This window comes from Schistocerca cancellata, chromosome 8 (genome assembly GCF_023864275.1).
Source record: "Schistocerca cancellata isolate TAMUIC-IGC-003103 chromosome 8, iqSchCanc2.1, whole genome shotgun sequence".
In the NCBI taxonomy this organism is placed as follows: domain Eukaryota; kingdom Metazoa; phylum Arthropoda; class Insecta; order Orthoptera; family Acrididae; genus Schistocerca; species Schistocerca cancellata.
Genome location: NC_064633.1, coordinates 504109664 through 504135620, shown reverse-complemented (window position 1 = coordinate 504135620; position 25957 = coordinate 504109664). Strand labels below are relative to the sequence as shown.

General features: G+C 43.1%; 1 protein-coding gene across 1 annotated transcript in view; it reads left to right on the top strand.

The window, feature by feature from the left end:
- Positions 1–782: 782 nt before the first annotated feature.
- Positions 783–25957, top strand: part of LOC126095650 (zwei Ig domain protein zig-8-like) — a 147913-nt gene continuing 122738 nt past the window's right edge. The window contains exons 1-2 of the mRNA XM_049910411.1: positions 783–840; positions 3314–3489. Coding sequence (XP_049766368.1) covers positions 783–840; positions 3314–3489 — 234 coding nt within the window. The remainder of the gene's footprint in view (positions 841–3313; positions 3490–25957) is intronic.

Genomic DNA, 25957 nt, shown 5'->3' with positions numbered 1-25957 from the left:
CGTTTCTTTTTTTTCGTTGCAGCGATATCTTTTAAAAAATATCAATCTCCCACCTACATTGGACGAGACAGGCTCTCACGATTTGTTTCGTAAATGCTAGTATGATACAGCATCGTACTGGTAAAAGGGGACCTGTCATGGTGTACAAAATAGTTATGTTCTCATGATTTATAGCTTGTTGTTAATGAATGTAAAGTGATTGTGTTTCTTCCGACATGTGAGCCAATGGCATGAAAGATTACGTCCTCTAATGTTATTTCAAGTGCACGAAAGTTAATTAACAGGTACAGAATACACAAGACGCTCTCAGGTCGAGTAACTTGTTCAACAAGCTGGAAGAAATTGCTTAATATAGACTGTTATTTTCTTGTCTTTGGAGTTTAAATTATCGCTTTTTCGTTACTCTGATGACGGTTTAGAAATAAAGGGGACATTCTGGTGTGATTGGTAGTTTTCGTAGGAAAAAAAGTTGGAGATTTATCCTCATTTTACACAGGATGAACGTGTCTCTGCTGATCATCTGTAATCGGAGGCGGTACACTTCACTGGATGTCGCAAAATAATGAGACGCAGATAGTATCATGTAGTTGACCATAAAAGCTGTACAGATTTTGCTAATAAAACTAAAGGTAAAGGGATTAAGCTTTTTTTCCTGGAAACATAACATTTATCATCGTCTAAATTGTGTTTATCCTTTTTTAACAGATGCTTATTATAGATGCGTTGACATCAAATATATTTGTTCTCCATCGCTGAACGGTTTGCTGCTGCAGGCGAGAGGGATGGGGGTGTGGCTGCTGTGGTGGTTGGCGGACACAGCTGCTAGCTGTCCCAGGAGTGGTGTGTGAGGACTCTGTCGTTATATTTTAGATGAACAAGCTGCACTTGAGGCGGCCATCCTTATACTTCCTATCGTTTAGTTGACTATACAAGCTATTTGTGTTGGCGCAGGAGCGTCACGTTCAGGCGGCGACCAGATGGTGGAAAGCCAAGTGCCGGCAGTGGCCTTAGAGGGGTGGAAGCGGGGGCGCGAGATGCTCAAGAAGCCTGTGTCCCCAACCCCTCCCATAGGTGGCGGGAGGGAGGGGGGTGGAGGGAGGGAGGAAGGTGGCCTCCATTTTCGTGCAGTTTTTGGACGCCTATCAAGGAGAATTCACGTTCAACTACCGCCCCCTTTGCAGTCTTTTAAGACGACGATTTTCCCTAGAATATGTGCTGCATTATGACCCGTGCGTTACAAGTGTTGGTTTTCTTCATAAAAATTTTAAAGTGTCATTAAATCTGGGAAGTATCTTTTTCCATAAGTTGTGGTATTGTGTAATGGCATCGGTTACCTGGGCTGTAGGTGGTTTTTGAAAAAACGCTTCAAATGGCTCTGAGCACGATGGGACTTAACATCTGAAATTATCAGTCCCCTAGACTTAGAACTACTTAAACCTAACTAACCTAAGGGCATCACACACATCCATGCCCGAGGCAGGATTCGATCTGCGACTGTAGCAGCAGCGTGGTTTGAATGGTACTGCGAAATTTTCCCCTGCAGGATAACATGAATTACATGGCATAGTTAGTTTTTGATCTGTATTGCGATTTTATGTCATCTTTGGGTAGCGCTATGCATATAGTTCTGCAATTAGGCCTGATTTTTGTGATTAATTATGTAATTTTTGCCGATCCTTACTTCAGTTTCCCGACCAAAATAAATAAAGTACACTAACTTAACTTTCGTCTCCAGCATCTGGATAGTTTCCATGTTTTGGGCGGGGAAGGGGGGAGGGGGGAGAGAGCACTTGGGTTTTTCATCCAGTAGAATCCGGGTTCGAGTCCCAGAAAGGGCACCACCATTTTTGATTTCCCGTCAATTCCAAGCGCCTGTGGTCGTTTAATTGTGTTGGGGGGTGCACTAGGGCTTTCCACCAAGAAAAACCAGGGTCTGAGTCCTGGAAAAGTCACAACCCGTTTTAATTTCCCTCCAATTCGTGGGTGGGAGTGGGTTGAAATGTCAGCAAAGCCCTGAGACAATGAAATTCTCACCAAATTTCGAAATTCCAACAAAAATTCTAAGTTGCTGCCAAATTCAAATCTTCTGCCAGTAGGGTATTAGGTAGGTTCGGGGTGGGGTAGAGGTGATGGAGGGAAGGTGAAGTGGAATGGGCTGGGGCACACAGGCAGGGTGAGAGAAACATGTGACATCATCTGTGTATAGGGGGAGGGGGGCGTTGTTGTGGACAGGGGTGGTTCAAAATGGCTCTAAGCACTATGGGACTTAACATCTATGGTCATCAGTCCCCTAGAACTTAGAACTACTTAAACCTAACTAACCTAAGGACACCACACAACACCCAGTCATCACGAGGCAGAGAAAATCCCTGACCCTGCCGGGAATCGAACCCGGGAACCCGGGTGCGGGAAGCGAGAACGCTACCTCATGACCACGAGCTGCGGACGGCAGGGGTAGACAGGGGTGGGGTGAGTAATTGATCAATTTCATTAAATTGCATATCAATTTGATATCAGAGTTGCAGCAAAACCACGATCTCCCTACTACTTCATGCACTGACACTATCTGTCGGAAGCAGCAAAACTTGGCGCATTCACTCAGGAGACTTCATATAAAATATATGTAACGTTTCGCATTTGTAGCACTGTTTTTGGAGGAGGAAAGAATGTGATGCTTTACTTCGTGGGCAACCCTCATATATGCTATGTAATCAGAAGTTACAATACCAATAAACGAGTCCCAATGATATAAAGAGGAGGAAGAGGACATGGTTAGAGGGATGGGAGGAAACTGATGTAAAAACCGAAAAGACGGAGAGGAACAGAGAGTGAGGAAAGGATGTAATGGAGAGGGAGTGGGGTGGAAAAATTGGAAATAGAAAGGGTAGAGGAGGTGCTACACAGTGCTACATAGAGAGAGAGGGAGAGTGAGGTTTCATGAGCAGATGAAGAGAAAGAGAAGTTTGGGGGGGGGGGGGGAGAGTGAGAAGAGGTGAATGGGGAGCGAGGAGTTGATGGGCAGAGAGAGGGGTAGGAGGAGGAGACATAAAAAGGAAGGGGGAAGAGGATATGGAGAGAGACAGGGGGAGAAGGGGATTAGAACGCATATCCCATACGTATCACTAATGTGTGCTCTTTTCTTTCTTTTCTGTTTAACCAGTCCAGGTCAGAGCACTGTGTCGCTGAGCACAGTTAGTAACAAGTAAAATATGTAATTTGGCAAAAAGTTTCTATAGTGAGTCTACGAGAGAGATGCAATGAGAGAAGTGGCCTACGGTGCAGTGAAGACCTGCTGTTGGGCCTCGTGTTGCAGGTGGGTGGGAGCCGCCGGTGCGGCACCACGGCTCGCGCCACCACCACGAGCACCACTGGGGGCCGCGCTTCGAGCTGGAGGACGGCGGCGCCGCGCTGGGCCCGCGCGCCGTGGCCGTGCCGCTGGGCGGGACCGCGCTGCTCGACTGCCGCGTCGCCATGCTGCGCGACAAGACGGTGGGTCGCGCGCTCACCGCTAGCAGCAGCTGCAGCTGCCGCGGGCACAGTGCTGCGTGTGGCGACCGTGTCTCCCTCTCTCCAGTTCGTCAGATACAGTGATCTATGATCGTCTTAAGATAGGGGCTTATGGTGTCGCCAGAAAAGCGGCGTGACCTCGGCACTACTTTCCCTTTTTATAGTAAGTTACACTTCAGGGAATACTGCTACCAGCCACAGATTTGATCAGAAATGATTTTATTGTACCGTTGCAAGTTTCAGGCCTGAGCACATCGTCAGATGGTAGTGTTAGTTACTTGGAACGTTGTACATTTGTGTCCTAAAATACACTGAAGTATCAAAGAAACTAGCACAGGCATGCGTATTAAAATATAGAGATATGTAAACAGGCACAATACGGCGCTGCGGTCCGCAACGTCTATACAGCGTGTTACAAAATGGAAACATTCCTCACACACAAATAAAGGAAAGATGTTATGTGGACATGTGTCCGGAAACGCTTAATTTCCATGTTAGACCTCAATTTAGTTTCGTCAGTATGTACTGTACTTCCTCGAGTCACCACCAGTTGGCCCAATTGAAGGAAGGTAATGTTGACTTAGGTGCTTGTGTTGACATGTGACTCATTGCTCGCAGTCAGTGCAATGTTTACAAATGCGGAGTTGGCAGATGCCCATTTAAAGTATGGATTAGCACGGGGCAATAGCCGTGGCACAGCACGTTTGTATCGAGACAGGTGTCCCAACAGGAAGACGTTCAAAGCAATTGATCGGCGTCTTAGGGAGCACGGAACATTCCAGCCTATGACTCGCGACTGGGGAAAACCTAGAACGACGAGGACACCTGCAATGGACGAGGCAATTCTTCGTGCAGTTGACGATAACCCTAATGTCAGCGTCAGAGAAGTTGCTGCTGTACAAGGTAACGTTGACCACGTCACTGTATGGAGAGTGCTACGGGAAAACCAGTTGTTTCCGTACCATGTACAGCGTGTGCAGGCACTATCAGCAGCTGATTGGACTCCACGGGTACACTTCTGCGAATGGTTCATCCAACAATATGTCAATCCTCATTTCAGTGCAAGTGTTCTCTTTACGGATGAGGCTTCATTCCAACGTGATCAAATTGTAAATTTTCACAATCAGCATATGTGGGCTGACGAGAATCCGCACGCAATTGTGCAATCACGTCATCAACACAGATTTTCTGTGAACGTTTGGGCAGGCATTGTTGGTGATGTCTTGATTGGGCCCCATGTTCTTCCACCTACGCTCAATGGAGCACGTTATCATGATTTCATACAGGATACTCTACCTGTGCTGCTAGAACATGTGCCTTTACAAGTACGACACAACATGTGGTTCATGCACGATGGAGCTCCTGTACATTTCAGTCGAAGTGTTCGTATGCTTCTCAACAACAGATTTGGTGACCGATGGAATGGTAGAGGCGGACCAATTCCATGGCATCCACGCTCTCCCGACCTTCACCCTCTTGACTTTCATTTATAGGGGCATTTGAAAGCTCGTGTCTACGCAACCGCGGTACCAAATGTAGAGACTATTCGTGCTCGTATTGTGGACGGCTGTGATACAATACGCCATTCTCCAGGGCTGCATCAGAGCATTAGGGATTCCATGCGACGGAGGGTGGATGCATGTATCCTTGCTAACGGAGGACATTTTGAACGTTTGCTGTAACATAGTATTTGAAGTCACGCTGGTACGTTCTGTTGCTGTGTGTTTCCATGATTAATGTGATTTGAAGAGAAGTGATAAAATGAGCTCTAACATGGAAAGTAAGCGTTTCCGGACACTTGTCCACATAATATATTTTCGTTCTTTGTGTGCGAGGAATGTTTCCTGAAAGTTTAGCCGTACCTATTTGTAACATTCTGTATGAGAAAACAAGTGTCTGATGCAGTTCTTACATCGGTTACTGCTGCTACTGTGGTAGGTTAACAAGAATTAAGTGAGACTGAACGTGATGTTATAGTCGGATCATAGGCGATGTGACACAGCATCACCGAGGTAGCAAAGAATTGCGGATTTTCCCGTGCGACCATTTCACGAGTGTACCTTGAATATCAGGAATCCGTTGAAACAGTGTACCGTGAATATCAGCAATTCGGTAAAACATTACATCTCCGATATAGCTTCCGCTGGAAAAAGATTCTGCTATAACGGGACGTACGATGACTGAAGAGAATCGTTCAACGTGACAAAAGAACAACCCCAAACTGTGCAGATTTCAGTGTTGATCCATCAACAAGTGTCAGCGTGCGGACTATTTAACGAAACGTCATCGATTCCGGCTTTCGGAGCCAAAGGCCCAGTCTTGCATTCCCGAGGACTGTACGACACAAAGCTTTATGGTTCCTCGGGGCCCGTCAACACCGACAATGGTCTGTTTACGTCTGGAAGCATGTTGTCTGGTCGGACGAGTCTCGTTTCAGATTGTATCGAACGTATCGATGTGTAGGGGTATGGAGAAACTCTCATGAATCCATGGACCCTTCATTTTAGCAGGGGACTGTAATGGTGTGGCGTATCCGTTCATGTCTATTGTGCTTTCCGAACGATGCGAGCAATTCCAGCAGGACAATGCGACACCCCACACGTCCAGAATTGCTACAGAGTGGCTCCAGGAACACTCTTCTGAGTTTAAACATTTCCGCTTGCCACCACACCTCACACACATGAACATTACTGAGCATACCTGGGATGCCTTGCAATGTGCTGTTCAGAAGGGATCTTTACTACTGGTACTCTTATGGATCTAGGGGCAAGCCTGCAGGAGTCATGGTGTCAACTCCCTCCAGCGCTACTTCAGACATTAGCCGAGTCCATGCCACGCCCTGTTGCGGCACTTCTGCGTGCTCACGCGGGCAGTTGTACTAGTTTCTTTCGCTCCTTAGTGTATAACGAAGTTTTTGAGATTACATTGTTTACAAAAGTTTTAACAGTTCTCCCATAGAATGTAACAAAGTTTTGGTGATTATGCAAACAATATTATTTGTTTTCTCTTTGTTTTATAAAAAAACAACAAAAAAACCAAAAGCAGGAGGAAAGACATAATGAACTCAGAATATTTACGTCTTTAAGTGCACATTGGTCGAACAAATATCTATTACTAGGGGCAAAAGAGAAAGAGTGCACTACAAAAATAAGAGTAAACATGGTGAAAAGTGTGAAAGATGAAATTAGCAATACCATATTGTGCTTACGTGTCGGATATCAAGTACTGGTGCGACCACTGGACCATATAAGGGGACAAGCAGATGCCAAAAAACTATCGCACTGAAGATTCCTTACAGTAAAAGAAGGCAAAAAGCATCTGTGATAAATAAATTACAGATGCAGAAATAAAACGATGTTTCATTTATAAAAAAAATATTTCTGAGCTTGCTCCGGAGGATGGCCACGCAAACAAACTTGTCTGAAAATTGTACTTAACTCACGAAAAACATCTTTTACATGTTATAAGAAAGCGGTTTAAACTTTTTGTCCTACCCAGGCTGATCCATGAACTAAACATAATACGAGATGTGGGATACATTTATTTACATCGCCTGCTGATTTAATCTGCCAAAGAAAATGATATGTGTACAGATATGACATACTTCGGTGCTACTGCAAATTTGCTTCTTCGAAGTGCAGATAGTTCTGAAGCTACACATTTAATTATTAGTGTAATGGCCAGTGAAGAATATTTTCTGTTTCATTTAATTAATATTACTGTCACTTGAAAATTGTAGAGTTGTATGAAATTTTGGAGGGACATTTTACTTCTTGATTCTAGTTCTTCTTGTATTGCACACATATTATGTTCTTTGGCATTTGAAATTTGCAGCCAGCGTAAACAAATGTATCTGCCGACTTGTAATTAGTTTAACTCATGGATCGGCATGGATCGTAAAAGAGAACCAAACTTCTCTCTTATAATTCGTAAAGGAGAGAGCTTATATACCATGTAACGTATAGAGCTTATATACCATGTAAAACGGTTTGTTAATAACATAATTGCAAGGTTTGCTGTAATTTGTGAAACAAATGTAGAACCACTAAAAAAAACATGCAATCACGAAAAGTTCGTCATATTTTAGTGCCCAAATACAATACATCCAAACAAATAAAGGCTACCGTCTTACGATGGGCCCGAGTATGAAATGACCATAAAATCATTTCTCAGACTCTTATGGCTGGTTGGAGTATTTCCTGGAGTATTGTAATTTACAAAAATAGCTGCAGAATTCTCTAAAAAATGTATTTCAAAACTTATAACTTTCGACTTGAACTAAATAAACAGTAAAAACCTTTGAACACCAGTTTTTCGTACCTGCACTCTCTTAACATCATTAACAGCAGTTGTTGCTGCATTAAAATTAACTAGGTGATCCTACTTCGTCCGAATCGTTTAGTGGACGCACTAGAATGTCGTTGCGAAACAATGTTACGAGCTTCACTTCTTATTTCCTACTATTGTTCTCATGGATGTTATTTTCCATTAAAGTGGAGTGACAGCGCATAACACCAGGCAAGGACCAATACTGATTCTCGTTCGGGACATTACACAAGTAAAACAGTTTACTACTTGCTACATAGGTCGCCAAACCTGAAGGGACGAATTTTGGAACATAAACTTGTTCATTCATCTAAGAACAGTTCCTGAACTCATTGTTTCATGCGTGTCATTAATGTTGCTATTGAACTATGTACGTCTATTACTTTTGACTGTTGGTGTCTTGGATCAGCACACATCTCGAACACCTACCAAACTAATATCATCTGGCTATTCTACACACTGGTCTGTGGATTGCCTTGGTTGATGAAGTGCTGACTATGACGTGGTGCTAAGGCACTCCTCCATATTCTTCGCCTCTTTAATAACCGGGATAGACCGAAGTACTGTAATGGCTATTCTTGATCAACGTACTTGAACAATATGGTGCAGCATTTGCAAGACCCAATAATGCCGAAATAAGTCTTGCATCCACGGTCGTTACCTTCATTTTTTTGAAAGTGCAAATGATCATTTGTTGCCGTCAGCCATCCGCACGTTAGCACAAATACTCCACGTCTCGCAGAGCGTACAGTAACGTGACTCCTCACAGTTGCTGCCAGGATGTACTCTGCCCAGCACAGTCCATAGGCGGTGGACCTCGTACTGGGAAAAGGAAAACGTTCCCAAAATGGAAAACTCAATGATACATCTGCCACCCTTTTCCTATTGCGTGGCTTCCCTTGTAATTATAAAAGGTGTCTCCAGAACGACCAAAGGAATGACTTGGCCGTCCTCAGGCCCTGTCACTGTTCCAATGCCGAACACTATCGAACACTATGTAGTGCGTAGGATGTAAATTCTTCTTAGGATGAGCTCAGACCATTTCCATTTTCTGTTTTCTTATATACGCTAGAGCCGTAGTTAAACACCCATTATCAAATAATCTTATCGTTCCCCAGGGTATTAATTACATCTGTCTTTATATATGAGCATCATTACATATGCGTAAATTATTAAAATTATGCTTTTATAAACCACCACGAGTCGTGTGAACTAACACTGTATCCTTGTAAATTAATCTACATCTTCGTACTCTGACATTACTTAATCAACACCTCATAGGTGCCATGTGGACTTGGATTCGTCACTGCTTTGCTTGCTGTAATTACCACTCATTGTGGTCTTCTTATGCATATTTTCTTGCGTAAGTTCGAGGTCACACCAGTAGATACTCAAATGCACAACTTGAGTGGATATACAGAGTGAGCATGTAGTCTTTCCTTCATCACAAACGTTTTATGGCTACACTTCCACATGTGCTCCGTTTGTTGCCCGTAGGACGTATGGGTGATACTCTGTTTCTCTCCATGCCCTTATCAACAATTCTTCCCCTTACCGACAATCTACAGTGTCTCGTATTTGTACTTCAAGAGTTTGCACATTTGGAATTGGCGAACTGAACACTATTTCCTCAACGTGAACACCCCCCCCCCCCAATAAAAAACCAAGAGAGCTCTGTCTGGGGTGAACTTGGTCGTCCAGTAAGGTTTAATCCAAGAACTGGAGAAGAAATAGACCCCAGTGTGGAGTTCACCATCTTGTTCAAACACTACCCATGGTTGAAATTCCTTTAGCTGAGGTACGACCTAATGTTCCAACATTTCCAGACAAATTACTGTCCTATAGCTGGGTTGATGTAAAAAGATTGTGTTGTAAATTAAGCCACACTTCTTTCTTGCTGACCCTTATCTGCTGTATCACGGTGAATTGGTTTACAAATCCCCATATCTGATTACTGTACCTATTTACTTTAGTGGAGATATGGAAAGTCGTTTCATCAGAAAGGCATACTTCATTTACATGGCCGTCGTTTGCATCGAATCGTTCTACAACGTTGATAAGAAACTCAGCACGTTAGGGCCTATCATCTCGTTGAAAAGTCTGCACCACTCATTTTGTATGCACGAAAATACGGTCGCCTGTGTCAAATTTCATCACTGTGCTCATTTTCTCTGGAAATGGGGACCGCGGACTGCGTTGAAGTCCCTGTTCGTCTACACACGATGTGTGCTCATCTTGGTTTAGCTGTAGTTATTCTTTCGTGTTTCCATTTCGCAGTCAGATTACCAACAGCCGAAAAAAATTGTTCAAATGGCTCTAAGCACTATAGGACTTAACTTCTGAGGTCTTCAGTCCCCTAAAACTTAGAACTACTTAAACCTAACTAACCTGAGGACATCACACACATCCATGCCCGATGCAGGGTTCGAACCTGCGACCGTAGCGGTCGCGCGGTTCCAGACTAGGAATTTATCAATCTTTGCACTGTTTCCTACTGTTGGTGCACGAGCGGTCAAACCTTTCCTCACTTGGATCACGGCAGTAGTATGTTCAGTCCACAGAGAAAATTCTCAATGTGATGATCAACATAGCATCTGACTGGGCTGCTACTCGTTTTCCACTAACTCATGCGTTCTCGTTGATGATTGCCACACTACTCGAATTCACAGCACAGTTACCTCTAACCAGTCGTGACTAATCAGTCAATGCGACATTTCCTCCGGGTGAATCAGGTAATCCTTAGAATTCCTACTCGGACAGACGAAAGTGGATTTAAAAGAATTTTATACTGAACTTGAGTCCTCTTCTCAACACTTCATTCTTCCTCTTGTAATTCTTGTAGCGAATAGTTCTCTCAATGTAGCCGTAAATGGGTCTCTTCATTCCAACTGAGTGCACACCATATCCTTAAGACAGAGGATACATATAAAACAGGTCCATTTCCCGTTTGAAGAATTTTTGTTCTGAGATGTTGGCCACATAATCCTGCTACTTCTGTTAACATTACTTAGCCTTCAATAAACAAGTATACTCTTGTTGCACTTCAGACCCTTGACCGCCATTAAGACGGAAAATGATTTACTAAATGTACACTTTCATCCTCAAATCTGTAACTTGCGACACACTTTCGTAAGAAACGACACAAACTACTCTTCAAATAAAGGGTTCACTGTCCAGAAACAGTTTTGATATTTAGTCGTAAATGGGTCTCTTCGTTCCAACTGAGTGCACACCATATCCTTAAGACAGAGGATACAAATAAAACACGTCCATTTCCCGTTTGAACAAATTTTTTTCTGAGATGTTGGCCACATAATCCTCCTCTTTCTGTTAAAATTACTTAGCCTTCAATAAACAAGTATACTCTTGTTGCGCTTCAGATCTCTGACCGCCATTAAGACGCAAAATGATTTACTAAATCGACACATTCATCCTCAAATCCGTGACTTACGACAAACTTTCGTAAGAAACGACACAAACTTCTTTTCAGATAAAGGGTTCACTGTCCGCAAACAGTTTTGATATTTAGGTAGCTGTCTTGCGCTCATACCAGCCATCTCCAAAGGGCATGACTACTTGTCAGTCGGTGCCATGTGAGTTATTGACTCATTTCCGTCCATGCTGTCTTCCTTCTATAGTTGTTGTATGTTTAACGTTACAACGTATTACCTGTCACTTACTACCCGCAGCAACAGCTACGACTGTGCTGGTACGTCACACTGATTATTTATAACTATTGCTTGGCCTCTGAAGGAAATCCCTGTGGTCGCTATGGCCTTTAATTTGGTGGCTGAGAATTGAAACACCGAAACAGACCTGCATTTAAATCAGTACCTTATGAATGGTGCTATTTACGATCATCTGCTGAAACAGATGACATACTTACCTGAAACGCACAGAATTTGTTTCATGTGATGGGAAGTGGAGCTTATTTTGGAATTTCGCTGCAACGTGCGTCGCACTTACGGATACTTTAACGAGGAGTGTGTCGCTCGAAAGAAACTTTGTAATAGCTTTTAGAGAAGACTAACTCAGAAATTTTACGATGGCTCAAGGGGATGCTTCAGCGTCGCTGAGCCCTATAAGCTCGAACGATACGAGCATCAGGCAATTGAAACTTGACGTCCTCCAGACGCTACTAACAACTTCCTCTATTTTGCCAACTTCTGCATTAAAAAAACGGGCGCCGCATTTCAGCTCTACAGGAATTTCGAGTCATTTATGTGACAGCGATGTGATACACGCATCAGCTGCAATTTACACGACAGGAAATAAAGTACTGCATAAACTGGTGATACGCCGCAGGCGACGAGTTGTCTGACGAATAATGGTAGTCATATCTTACTTGAAATACTCATTTTCTCCCCCCCTTACCTTTCCTGAAATATTTATGGCAGGCACAATGAATAATCCCGAAGAACCGTTCTCCGTAGTCAGAACGCCTTCATTGTTAGATTAAATATTGTTCTCATTCAGTATCCTCCACAACAACAAGGTAAAGAAACGATTATTTATTGATTTTCTGTAACTTTGTGTTTCTTTTTCTCATTTCAATTCCAATCACGGTTCTCTTTCCAATTGTTTCAATTTATTTTCTTCCGTTGTTAAGCGAAAAAACCGTTATATAAGAAACTGATGTCACCATTTAGTTCAGCATATCAGTTTAATGTCTTCAGTGCGCCTCTAGTTTACGTAAAAGGCTTCCGAATATTGGAAAGAGATTTTTTTTATTTCGATTATTGAAAGATCCACGATAAGGAATATTTTACTATCTCAGTATGACACTAAATATACGTGTAGGCCAACATACTGCAGAATTTCTTCAAAAATTTTCTTTTTCCGTGTTCGCCAATGTTTACCGATAATATCGCTTGGAATTGATATTAAGAGTACGTTCTTGAAAATGTCTATTAAAATTTTAATATAATGTAATCACTTCAATCACCTGCGGCCGCAGTATTGCATTTTATGTTCGAAGGATGATTCTGGAAGTTTATCACAAATAAGTCGCAGTGTGCTGTTCTAAACTTTCGTTTCCATTTCTGTGAAGTGAAAATGTCAAAAAGGGAAGCTAACATCTCCAGAGAGGTTTCGTGGACCGTGGAGCCTTCAGTTGACGGTAAAGAAAAAAAGGTTGTTTTTACTACACAGATACCGATCGAAGATTTAATATATATATATATATATATATATATATATATATATATATATATATATATATATATATATATATATATATATATATCAACCGCAGAACACCAATGGACCATGCAAGATGACTTTCGTGTCTAAGAAATCCTTGGTAGTAATAGAAATGTTGTCTATTGCTTTAAAAATTATAAGATACTCCCAAAATAACGCGGCATTACCATATAGTTACATACGTGGTTTTTGTAATAGATTTAATAGATACTTGTTCTGTCAGTCATCTTTCTACCAATAAATAATATTTTACGACAAAGAATTTCGAGAACGTCGCAGAGGTAGTACTATTCTGGGTCACTGCTGCGTACTTTTATCAACTAGATAACATTATCGAAACAATTACAGCACGCTGTCAGTCCCGATCGTGTTCATTAACTAGTAAGTCGAGTGACATCGTTTCGCTGATGCCACTGGTAGAACAAGAACTGAAGCAAGCAAACTTTTAAAGTAGGACTAGAAACTGCAACAATCACTAGGGTTGAACTTCGTGGTTCAGTCTTGAAGTCTGACAAATGCAGATAAAGTATTGAAAAAAAAGTATTTCTTATTCTGATAGGTGGTAGTATGGACCAAAACAAGACAAAAATGTCCAGTAGAAACGTTCTTCGAAAAGCAAAACTTGTAGAGCCATGACCACTTGTTCAACTCCACTACTGTGAAAAACATCTCTTCTACTCCATGCTATTTGCTATTACGGAAGGCCTGCTGAATGCAGTAAACCAATGAGAACACACTCCTCTGTCATGTGAAACAGCAAAGGTTCTAATGTAATCTGCTTGCTATTACATACGGTATGTTCTTGTGAGTCTTGGATAAAGTGGTGTATTCCGTTAATGTCCGTTTGAGATTAGGCATGATTCTGTCCGACATTTATGGAATTACGCACTGTCTGATAAAACTCTAGGTTGGTTACGGATAAGCTGGCAGGCATTGACGAAACGCGTCTGTAGTGGTTGTACGTCATTAATGGGGAGTGTATACATAATATATATCGGTGTCCCAACCATCAAGATCGGGAGAACAAACCGGCCAACACACTGGATATCACCGAGTAATCCATTGTCCATTAAATGCCTGCCTGAGGTGTTCTTCGATATTTCGGAGTCACTGGCTGCTCTTCCATCACACACAAACCACATCTGCTGCACTTGTTGGCACGGTACTTCAAGCGGTACAGGCTACTCGTTCTACAGTTAGTGAAACTACAAGTGGTTACAATTAAAGTGACGCTATTACAAATGCTGTACGCATCGCAGGACGCTGAGACGTTGTAGGTATGTTCATTAATTGGTGCACTCGTAATTTAAAAAAAAACAATAGTGTCTTATTCAACAGTTGAAAACATGGCGTTGCAAGCCATCAGAATGTATTGTGGGTGCCGGAAAAGTGGAGGAACGGTCACACACTTGATAACGGTGGTTCTGGCACGTTTACTAGGATAAGGTCACGGGTTACAAAATACGTTCAATATGGTTTACCGACAAAATACGATGTTGCATCCGTAACAATGTATGTTCAACGGTTGCTCTTGACACATCCAGTGTAATCAGAACGATAAGTCGTCATATGCTATTCTTGATACGCGGAAGACTTCGGATACATCTATGATAGAGACGATCTTTCAGTTATCCTCTCAACCAGAAGTCACATGTATGTATGTCGGATGATCTGGAAAGTCACACATTTTGAAATGGTCTAGAAATGATATGGTCATTACCAAAGGTTTCACGAAGCAAATACTTTCACCTGGCAAGTGACTGTTGGTGTCGTCTCATCTTGCATGAATTGTAGTAGTGTGGACGCTGTTATGGCTCAAATGGTTCTGAGCACTATGGGGCTTAACATCTGAGGTCATCAGTTTCCTAGATTTAGGACTTAGGACTACTTGAACCTAACTAACGTAAGGACATCTCACACATCCACGTCCGAGGCAGGATTCGAAACTTCGACCGTGGCAGCAGCGCGGTTCCGGACTGAAGTGCCTAGAACCGCTCGGCCAAAACAGCCGGCGGACATAATTATGTTCTTTGAAAGAATCTTGTACGGATACTAGTGTAAAATGTGATGAAAAATCTTATGAACTGTTGGCGAGGAGGAGAGACAATTCCTAGCACACAGCTCGTCCACTGGCTCCGAAATTTGAAGCATGTGCTGCTTAGTAGGCTGTAGCTACACCAGTTTCATCAACAAGTGCCTTAGGAATGTGCCGCCTCCCTCTCTCGGCTACACCACCAAATTCACCTGTTTCTTCAAACTTCTTGATCATATTCTTTAGCTCATTTATTATAATCTCTTTGCAGATTTATCTGTCCAGCTATATTTAGACAATGCAGCGCTGCTGTTGCTGTCGTCTTTCTTCTCCATAGCCATTGCGTTTCACACGAAAAACTTCAATCTTTACACCAACAGTCATTGCAAAAAAGAAATCATCACGCACCCTGAAGCGACAAACAACATACTGACGTCAAGACAGTCAACATTTCACATTCTGACTGCTTGCAGCGCTATATTTTCACCTAGGGGCAGAATGTTGAACTACTTTTTTTTCAGTTTACTGTGCAAGTGTACCGATTAATGTACATACCCACGATGTTTCACCGCCCTGCGACGTATACAATACACATCTGAGCACTCGAAAAACCGTCAGCTTAATTACAACCACTCGCTATCTTGTACCCGTCAACCTGAATGGTAGTGTGTCCTGTCAGTTTATCAGCAGAAGTTACTGCTCATTCAGTCCGCACGCTTAGCTGGGTGGTAACGTGCTCGCCACTCACGCAAGCGGGCCGAAGTTCGATTCCCGGCCGGGTTGGAGGTTTTCTCCGCTCTGGGACTGGTTGTTATGTTGTCCTCATCATCATTCCATCCTCATCACCGGTGCGCAAGTCGCCCAATGTGGTGTCGACTGAAAAAGTCTTGCACTTGGCAGCCGAACTTCCTCAGACGGGACCTCCCGGCCAACGATGCCATACAGTCATTTCATTTCACTGCTCATGCATTAAGTGTAGACAGGCGCCGATGCCTCGCTTATTCAACTACAATCTGTTGTGCATCAGCACAAGCACTTGAGTTACGAATGTTGACAATCCCCTCTCACATGAAAGCGGTCTCGCCTGTGAGCGGCATATTTGTTGAAAAAAATGGATCCGCACCACATCTTTACAGCAGCTACTGGCATAACTACATTCTGTCAGGCTCATCTTGTGGCTGAAGGGCTCGGACTCCCTGTACATGGTGTGGGTACAGGAACTGTTGATGCAGAACTGGAGATAGATGCTGAAGCTGCAATTACGCCAGGTCCAGGGTATTCGTCCACTCGTTGCAATAGTCACGTCTCCACAGTAGGGGTAGTAATGATGCTAGGTCTACTGCTGTTGGTGCCATAAAGCCAAAGATTGCTAATTATTGGAAAAGATGGTTGACTAATTGCGCATATGATACACAGCGCTCTGGACATTTGATACTTCTTTTGCGTAAAGGAAACGGGCTCGACGGCTGCTTCCGTTTCCACACCGTAAGAGAAGATCATGTCTAACATTTACACTGACAAATGACAGAGTCCCGTTTTGTTGGTAAGCGCAAAGAAAAACTACAAAATTTCACAAACATATCAAAGCGCAAACTGATCTCATTACAACTAATATAAGCTGTGCACTTACCCAGAATTGTGATTTCGGTTTACAGTAACAACAGTAACAGATGATTTCTGCTTGCTGTATCCCTGGAAATAACAGAGAAATGTGTCGTCATTTGTTTACTGGGTTTTGTAGGTCGTTGGTAGTAGCAAAGTGCTCACAGTAGAAGAGATGTGCTTCGTAACAGCGAATGTGAATAAGTGCTCCAAGCTATTAACGCACGAATTTTAGACCTAGCGTTCCACTGGACACAGAAAACAGTAGATACAAGCGTCCCAAGCAGATTCCCAGACTGCCGCCTAACGAGCAAACCAGGACGTGTGGAATATCAGACCACTTGCGGTTGGATTGGCAACCGGTAGCGGCTCCGGTCGAAGAAAACCATCAGGACGACTGGGAGAGCGGTGTGCTGACCACACACCCCTCCTATCTGTATCCTTATCTCAGGATGAGACGGCGGTCGGATGGTCCCGACGGGTCACTTGTGGCCTGAAGACGGAGTGCTTTGTGTGATTGGATTGAAGAGATTCCAGCAAACAGAACACAGCATGAAAAAATTCTCCAGGCGCAAATCTAAATTGTAGGACCATTACGTTTCACAATATACGTGAATGGCTAAGTAGGTAACGTCAGAAATTCCATGGGGCGGATGATGCTACTGTATACAGAGAAGTCGCACTGCTAGAAAATTGTAGCGAAAAGTAGGAAGATCTTCAGAGGATCAACGCTTGGCGCAGGGAGTGGCAATTGATTCTCAGCATAAAAAAAATGTAACATACTGCGAATACATAGACAGAAAGACACTTTATTGCATGATTACGAAATTGCAGGACAATCACTTGAAGCAGTTATTTCCATAAAACATCTCCTAGTATACCTATGGAGTGATCTGAAGTGGAGCGACCGCGAAAAAGTAATCTCGAGTAACGCAGATACCTCATAGATACAGTGGAAGAATTGTCAGGCAATGTAATCCATTAACAAAGGAAGTAGCTTACAAAACACTCGTTCGACCAATACTTCAATATTGTTCCTCAGTATGGGATCCGGACCAGGCAATAGGCAGACCCGGAGAGAGAGGCGTTTTACATCACGTATGACTACTGTTAAAGTTCCAAGAGCGTTCCGTCCTAGAAAAGTGACCTACATTTTGCGTCTTCCCACATATATCTCGCGAAAAGACCACGAAGGTAAATTTAGAGAGATTCGATCCAACACGGAGGCTTACCAGCAATCGTTCTTCCACGAACCATAAGCTACTGGAACAGGAAAGTGGGAAGTCACATTGGTACACAATGTACACACCGCCACACACTGTAAGATGTGTTTGTGATGTCAGTTCTACGCGACTGGTGCGAAATTTGAACAGACAACATCTTTCAGATGTAGAAACACGCCTACCAACTTTCGTCTATGTCGCACAACTCCTTTTTGTGTTGTCATTTTTTTCTCAATCTGTGTATATTTTATTGCAAACTGAAACGGAACTCTGCTTCACGAGTTCTAATCTTTGAATCGATGACGACCGAGTGGTGGTGGTGGTTAGTGTTTAACGTCCCGTCGACAACGAGGTCATTAGAGACGGAGCGCAAGCTCGCGTTAGGGAAGGATTGGAAAGGAAATCGGCCGTGCCCTTTCAAAGGAACCATCCCGGCATGTGCATGACGACCGAAGCCGTAACATATGGTAATAGAACACATTAAACGATCTAGACGGTATCATTCGCAAAAATTAGTACTCACTGCAGACGTATTGAAACTTCACGACGTCTAGAAAACTCTCAGCCACGAAAACCACAGAACTTTGTATTAGAACAACGGTTTCACTTCAGACAACACAGCTGAATCACATAACCTCTAAATCAGTATATGGGAAGATAAGACACGGATTCATTCACAAAAATGTATCACCACACATGCACTGCATTCAGACATGTATATACAGGGTGAAAAGTATTTAAACCGACAAACTCCGGGAGGTTGTAGGAGAGATCAAAACAAACATTTTTCCCTAATGTCATTTTTTCCTATGAGAATTACTTAAACCGGTGGAGGCCGTATTACATTCTATAGTTGTTAGAGGCCGTATTAACATTTTCAACTGTTAGAGGGCGTATTTCGCTCTTCAGTTGTAGGTAACTGCTGTCCACCAGTGTAGTAGCGCATTGTCTCTGTTTACTAATGGAGCGATACACCTGCACTGAGTACACTGATTTGGTTGGTGCGTACTACGTAGCGCACCGCAACGGACGAGCTGCACGGCGGGTTTATCAACAACAGTATCCTAATCGCCGTATCCCGCCGCATCATATGACCTTTTCTGCTGTATACCAGCGTCAGCGTGGGACCTGGTCATTTAGCAGATTACCTGGACAGGGACGCCGTCGCACGGTAAGAACGCTGCAATTTGCGGAAGCTGTCTTGCAGCATGTGGAGCGGGATGCTTCAATCAGCACTCGTGCAATTGCACGTAACATAGGGGCCAATCAGACGAATGTAAGAACAGTCCTTCGAGAGCAATTGTTACGTCCATTTCACTTACAGCGTGTCACAACCTGGAACCAGTTGATGATCCACCCAGAGCAGAGTTTTCGCAGTGGTACCTGAAACAGTGTGAAATGCGTCCTACATTTCCATCGTCTGTATTGTTTACCGATGAAGCAATGTTCGGGCGTGATGGAGTCTTCAACAAATACAGTTCGCTTGTTTGGAGTGATGATAACCCACATGCCACAGTTACTAGCGCTCATCGAGTGCGGTTCTTCATTAATGTGTGGGTCGGTGTTTTTGGGGACTGTTTAATTGGGCCGTATCTGCTACCTAGGTCATTAAATGGCAGGCACTATTACAATTTTCTCGCCAGAGCATTGACAGAATTGCTGGAAGACGTCCCGCTCCCTACAAGACAACGCATTTGATTCCAACATCACAGGGCGCCGGCACATTTCAGTCGTCGTGTGCGTCGTTCCTGGACCGACGGTTCCCAGAAACGTGGACTGGCAGAGGTGGTCCTGTACCATGGCCCGCTCGATCCCCAGATATGTCCCCTCTGGACTTTTGTGTGTGTGTGTGTGGGGGGGGGGGGAGATGCGCAACCTTGTTTACGCAACTCCTGTTGCATCAGAAGAAGATCTGGTTGCCCGGATAGTAGCAGCAGCAGGAACAATTCAGGAAACTCCTGGGGTTTTTGCCCGTGTCAGACAGAACATGATCCGACGGTGTAACCTTCGTTTACGTGGCAATGGAGGCATTTTTGAAAATCTACTGTAATTGAAATTGGGTTGTGTTAATGTGTTGTCTCTTGGTCATAAAAAAAATGGAAAAGCGTTTGTTGGTTTAATTATTTTGCCGACTGAGAAATCTTCATCTACCGATTTAAATACTCCTCATAGGAAAAAATGACATTAGGGAAAAATATTTCTTTTGATGTCCCCTGCAACGTACCAGAGTTTGTCGGTTTAAATACTTTTCACCCTGTATAACGCTTAACACATAGTCACAGTAATTACAGATAACACCCGAAAACTCAGATACGATTGTGCAAGTGCCAATTAACAGTTTCACACAAAATAATTTAGAAAATCAAATCATTGCATCGCAGAGTGTAAATCTATTGTAAAAAGGGTGATATACATCTAAGGATAGTAATAGTGAGATCTGCCGTATTTCAGATTTAATTATGTTAATCTATATCAGCAATATTAAACAGTAAATTACATAGTAGTATCAACTACTTGGGGAACCTTAAATATCACAAAATCCTTTACGTTTTTAATGAACAGGTGCAGAGTATCACGAGCGAACACCTAACTTAAACTTAATTTCTTTAAAATATTGCATGTAATACTGTAGCTCCAGTTCCCAGGCCGCAGGACGTTGTCTGGAACTGCAGAATACAATAGCGAAGTGTTTCGAATGGAGCTGCGGTCAGAGTATATTCCCGTTATTATGATGGAGCTGTTTCCCGTTTATATTTCATGGAAGTGCTTTTGTATCTAAGTGGATATCTTCTTCAGACAGTCCAGCATTTCGAATACATCCATTGCGGTGTTCGTCCTCGCAAACCTGCGCACCTATTCTGTTCAAACTGACAGATGAAACAGTGAAACAGGTAATCTCTGTATCTCACCCCGCACTTCACATTTAAGCATTTTACTTAGTTAATCAGCTAACGCTATCAAAGGCCAGAAAAAGATATCCCATGCAACACAGTTACACAGCCAGCAGATACTACTACTGTGTAATCCGACTCCTTATCCACAGCAGTATTGGTCTTACTGTATATTGTTAGAAAACGAAAAATTATCGTCTTCTAGAGGAACGTTAATATCGCAGTGTCCTTTACGTTAAAATGCATAGTTTTCTACCAAAGTTGGTTCTGAAGTATTCTTTGTTATTGAGAGGTGAAAAGTAAACGAAATCTATAAGCATTGAATTCAGATACGCGAACTAAACCATTGTTTATACCTCTGTTGATTTAAAAGCAAATCCATTAATTGATTTACCATACAGTAGACAATGCGAAAGTAACTAACAATCTGTGGCTCCGTAGATGTTACGGTAGGAGCTTAGGCGAGGGGAGGGGGTAGGCGGGGAATTGTGAATGCTGTTAGTTTTACTGGACTTAATTGTAATTCATCACTTATTATAAAGCAGAATCAGAACATTACACTTCCTTGTGACAGTGATTCGCTATAGCTGATCACAGCACAGTTCAGTCTCCAGATATATTTTATCACATTTGGCAATAAGCAAATAATTCTTTCATCTTAAACTGGAAGTAATGAAAAACATTTTCCTTTAATTTTTCTGGCTGTTGTAAAATGAAACTAGACTAGAGCGAGTAGGATTATCGCTGTGAGGATTTCGTACAAACTTAGCCTGTGTATGTAGATAATGGTACGTACTACAGATAATAATCACAAAATCTCGTGTGGTTCAATGGCCTACTGGGAGTCTTTCTACTGTACGCCATTTTATCGACTCGCGTATGCCTAACCTACCCAAGTTATCCAACCGGTGAAAGGGGACCTGCAGTTTAACGTGGAATCTGAACCACGTGTTGTTTCTGGCCACTTCGCACATCGTTTGTGGATGAAGGCTAAGTAAAAATGAAAACTGAAAAACCCGTGGTCTGAGCGAGATCTTACACTGTGACCTTCTGGTTTCCAGGTACGCACTTCATCGCTGGACCGCCTTTCCTTTTCCTTCATTTGTGTCTACTTCCCTCCCCTTCCATTTGCTTATCTTTACTTTGCTTTCTCGGCCGGTCTTCTGAGCATTTTACCCTGTCTGTTACAACAAAACAACTTTCCAGGAAAATGGAGGGAATAAAATAAGGAAACTGTTCCATATGATGTGGCAACTTCTTTTCTTTGTCACTTACATATATTAGGTTTCACCTTTATCATTCATTAAAATTAAATTAGTTCTTACTTGTGAATTAAGTGATTTGAAAAATTTTCATCTCATGGAACAGAGAAAAGTAATACATGGAGGTCTATTTTGTTGGTTCTACGTTATTTCCTATTTAAAATATAAAGTAATGTCTTCTTCTTACAGCTCTCTTCCTTCCAATTATAAAAATTATGCTCCTTTATGAAATCAAAGAATTCTGGTGTTTGTTGGAAAACCAGTACTTTGTCACCTGCAGACGATGAGGTTCTTGTGTATTTTTCAAGAAAACAGGAGAAATTAATGAAATAAGGATCTTATCCCTTCGTTGTGGCATTTCTTCTTTTTTACTACCTGTACCATACTTCGAGATCGTAAGGTGAACCTGAAATGAAAGTAACATAATGAATAAAAGTATTACTCTTGCTTACAATGTAAAGGAGACCAATCAGCAATCTATGCATTGGAATTAATACCTCAGATGGAAACAGGGCCTGACACGTGTGTAGATACTAGGTGGCTTTAATTGAACTGACGGTGTTCTGAGTGCTGTAGTGGGGGCTGTATATAGTGCGGCCGGTATACGTCCCAGGCTGTTGAAACATCTTACGAATGTTCATTAATCGATGCGGTCGCGGACTACGCTGAAGAAATAATAGTTCCACTGTTTGGCACTAAGTGAAAATACGGCGCAGTATGCAGCCACAATGTCAACTGTTTCCTGCTCTGACATCAGTGCACAGTATACACAGCCAAGAGGCTTTAGAGGGGTTGGGTTGTTTGAAGGAAGAGACCAAACTGCGAGGTCATCGCCGGCCGAAGTGGCCGTGCGGTTAAAGGCGCTGCAGCCTGGAACCGCAAGATCGCTACGGTCGCAGGTTCGAAACCTGCCTCGGGTATGGATGTTTGTGATGTCACTAGGTTAGTTAGGTTTAACTAGTTCTAAGTTCTAGGGGACTAATGACCTCAGCAGTTGAGTCCCATAGTGCTCAGAACCATTTGAACCATTTGCGAGGTCATCGGTCTCACAGGATTAGGGAAGGACGAGGAAGGAAGTCGGCCGTGCCCTTTCAAAGGAACCATCCCGGTATTTGCCTGGTGCGATTTAGGGAAGGAGGCTTTAGACCTTAGTATTTGACGTAAATTTTAACTTGACGTTTCTGTCCTTAGAGACGGCCGAAATTTGACTGCATTGTATTAGAAGCTTCAGTTTCTCACACCACCAAGGGTCTGCTGACCATAGCATGTGACTAAATTTCAACTTGATACCTCTACATGTGCACAAGAAGAAAGGGTCTTAACCGTGGGACAGACAGAGAGACAACAAAGTGATGCTACAGGAGTTTCGTTTTTATCGTCTGAAGTACAGAACCCTGAAAACAACAGTCAGCGTATATATACTATTAAGAGTCAACTGTACACCAAAAGTGCTAATAATACTGTAAACTGTTGTGCAGTCTCAAAATACAGATTGTTACAACCAGAAGTGACGGTACCATTAACTTCGAAACCAGTAGCATTTTCTCCAGTCCAAGTAATTAGCAATGTCTTTGAAATATATCTTCGAAGCAAAACTCTGTAAAAACATACATATCAAATACAAACGAGTTAGCTTCGCACCTAATGAAGTCTTCACATAACCGTGACACAACTGGCGCACTGTATTTTTCCCAATAAAATGGTGGCAACCTCAGACCAATGGTTTCACGTATTTCGAAAACTCTGTTAGACAGTCTTGCCGCTACCAGAGCAGTAAATGATAAAAAATAATCGAATAGTCGCGATCTTCTTAATTAAACCTATCACTAAAACATCAAAAGACATCCACTTACAGGAATATGTAAACACAGGACCAGCCAAACATTAGATTAACGTTAAAACGACCACGGAGCTTCACATTCCAAAACAAGCCGTTCATTTGTACTAAAGACCAAAGTGCTAACATACACTGATTAACGAGGATACAAGTTCACACAAGGAGGCAACATTAACTTAATCCAACAATTAACAAAAGCCATAAGAAGCACAACTAAAAGGCAGCGCCGTAACGAACCACATTGGCAGGCAAAAAATGTCGCAAATACGAATCATCAACCACAATATTGGCCCATTGACGTCACAAAAAACAAATGGTTCAAATGGCTCTGAGTACTATGGGACTTAACGTCTGAGGTCATGAGCCCGCTAGAACTTAGAACTAATTAAACCTAACTAACCTAACGACACCACACACATCCATGTCCGAGGCAGGATTCGAACCTGCGACCGTAGCGGTCACGCGGTTCCAGACTGTAGCGCCTACAACCGCTCGGCCACCACGGCCGGCTCACCAAAAAAAGATCAACGTTAATGTCAAAGGAGGTCACATACTCTGCTTAACCACACTGCACATACCTGTAACACTGCTGTACCATACGACAGCTATAAAGAGGAATGTAGATGAAATAGATTCTACTAGGAAAAAAATGCCTGGCGAACCACAACACGCAGACACTGACATTACTCCAGCGATTACTGGCGTGGTGGATTATCTCGCTTTCGGCAGGCCGCAGCTGACCACAACGGTAATATGATCCCATTACTTCTACATCCATACTTTCAGAAAGTGAAGGTGCAGCATCTATCTCATACTCCGGACATGGCAGAAATAAACAAGCAGGTCAATAGCCTGCACCCACTGCCTGCCAGACTGTAGCATCCGTCCGGGCATCGTATTTCGTTCAAGGCAGCCAAGTGAGTGACAAACAGACAGCTTGCACTCATTGTGCGTAAACTGCAAGACATGCATCCGGACACCGTTCTCTGTGGAGGGCAGCAAGGTGTGGCAGATAAACAGCCTAACATCGATGCCCGAAGCTCGGCTCTGTCCTCAAAGCTCAGTGGTTGCAGCAACGCGACTCCAGTACACAGTCTAGCTGCTAACTATGGCACTCCATCTGACTGTGTGTTCACTTCCTCGTTCCCAGTCAGACGCGTGTTTGACAATGGAGGTCACGACGTTCGGATCACGGAATTACTTTAAACTTTGCGTACCTTTAGGAGGCCATTAAAACAGCACAATCTGCAAGTAGTAAGGTGCACAACTGTGGCAATCCCGAGAAAATCACAAGACAAGTTTTACACGTCTGTTATGTAGCTGATGTATCTCTGCGTAGGTGCCGGCCGTTAGATTACATGGTGGGTGAAATGGTTAGCGTCCGAGCGGCGTAAGACTATCGTCTATGTGGCGACGGTTCGGCTCCCGCCAAATCCTCATTTTGGTAGTAAAAGTGTGAATTTTGTGACATTCGAAAAATTTGCATTAAACTGTTCGTTCTTTCTACATAGATTAGACCGTCAGTGAGAGTGCACCGCGAGTGCCTGCTCCTAATAAGGCTAGTACACCGTTCATTTAGTACATGTTTTTACGAGTTCAACCGGACTGGCTTCGGTATTGGGTAGGAACTGCGGTTGCTGTGTACCGATGCGAGCTGAGTTCGCGAGCCTTTGCTCACAGCTCCATACTGTGTTGGCTTCTGTCACACAGTCTGCTTGAGGCTGCTACCAATGGGCATCACTGGGGTGGGGGGGGGGGAGGTGTCAGACGCGGGTATGTGAGGGAAGTGGCACACGTACCACGTGACCCAAGATCGATCCAATGCTGTAGCCTGCACTGAGGTTGATCCCTCACCTGTGGTCGAGTGGAAGATCATTCCAAACTTTGGCAGCCAGCGAGAGACTTTCTGAGGGGTCCATTGTAGGGCCTCCCCAGTTGGTTTGACGAACAGGTTTTGGGCGTTATCTGTGGCTGACGAAGTCTCAGAGACGGGTGCAGTTGTCCACCCTGTTCCAGAGGAAGTTTCTCGGCTTGCACGTTCACAATGGGTGGGTTTGCTGGTAGTAGGGAGCTTC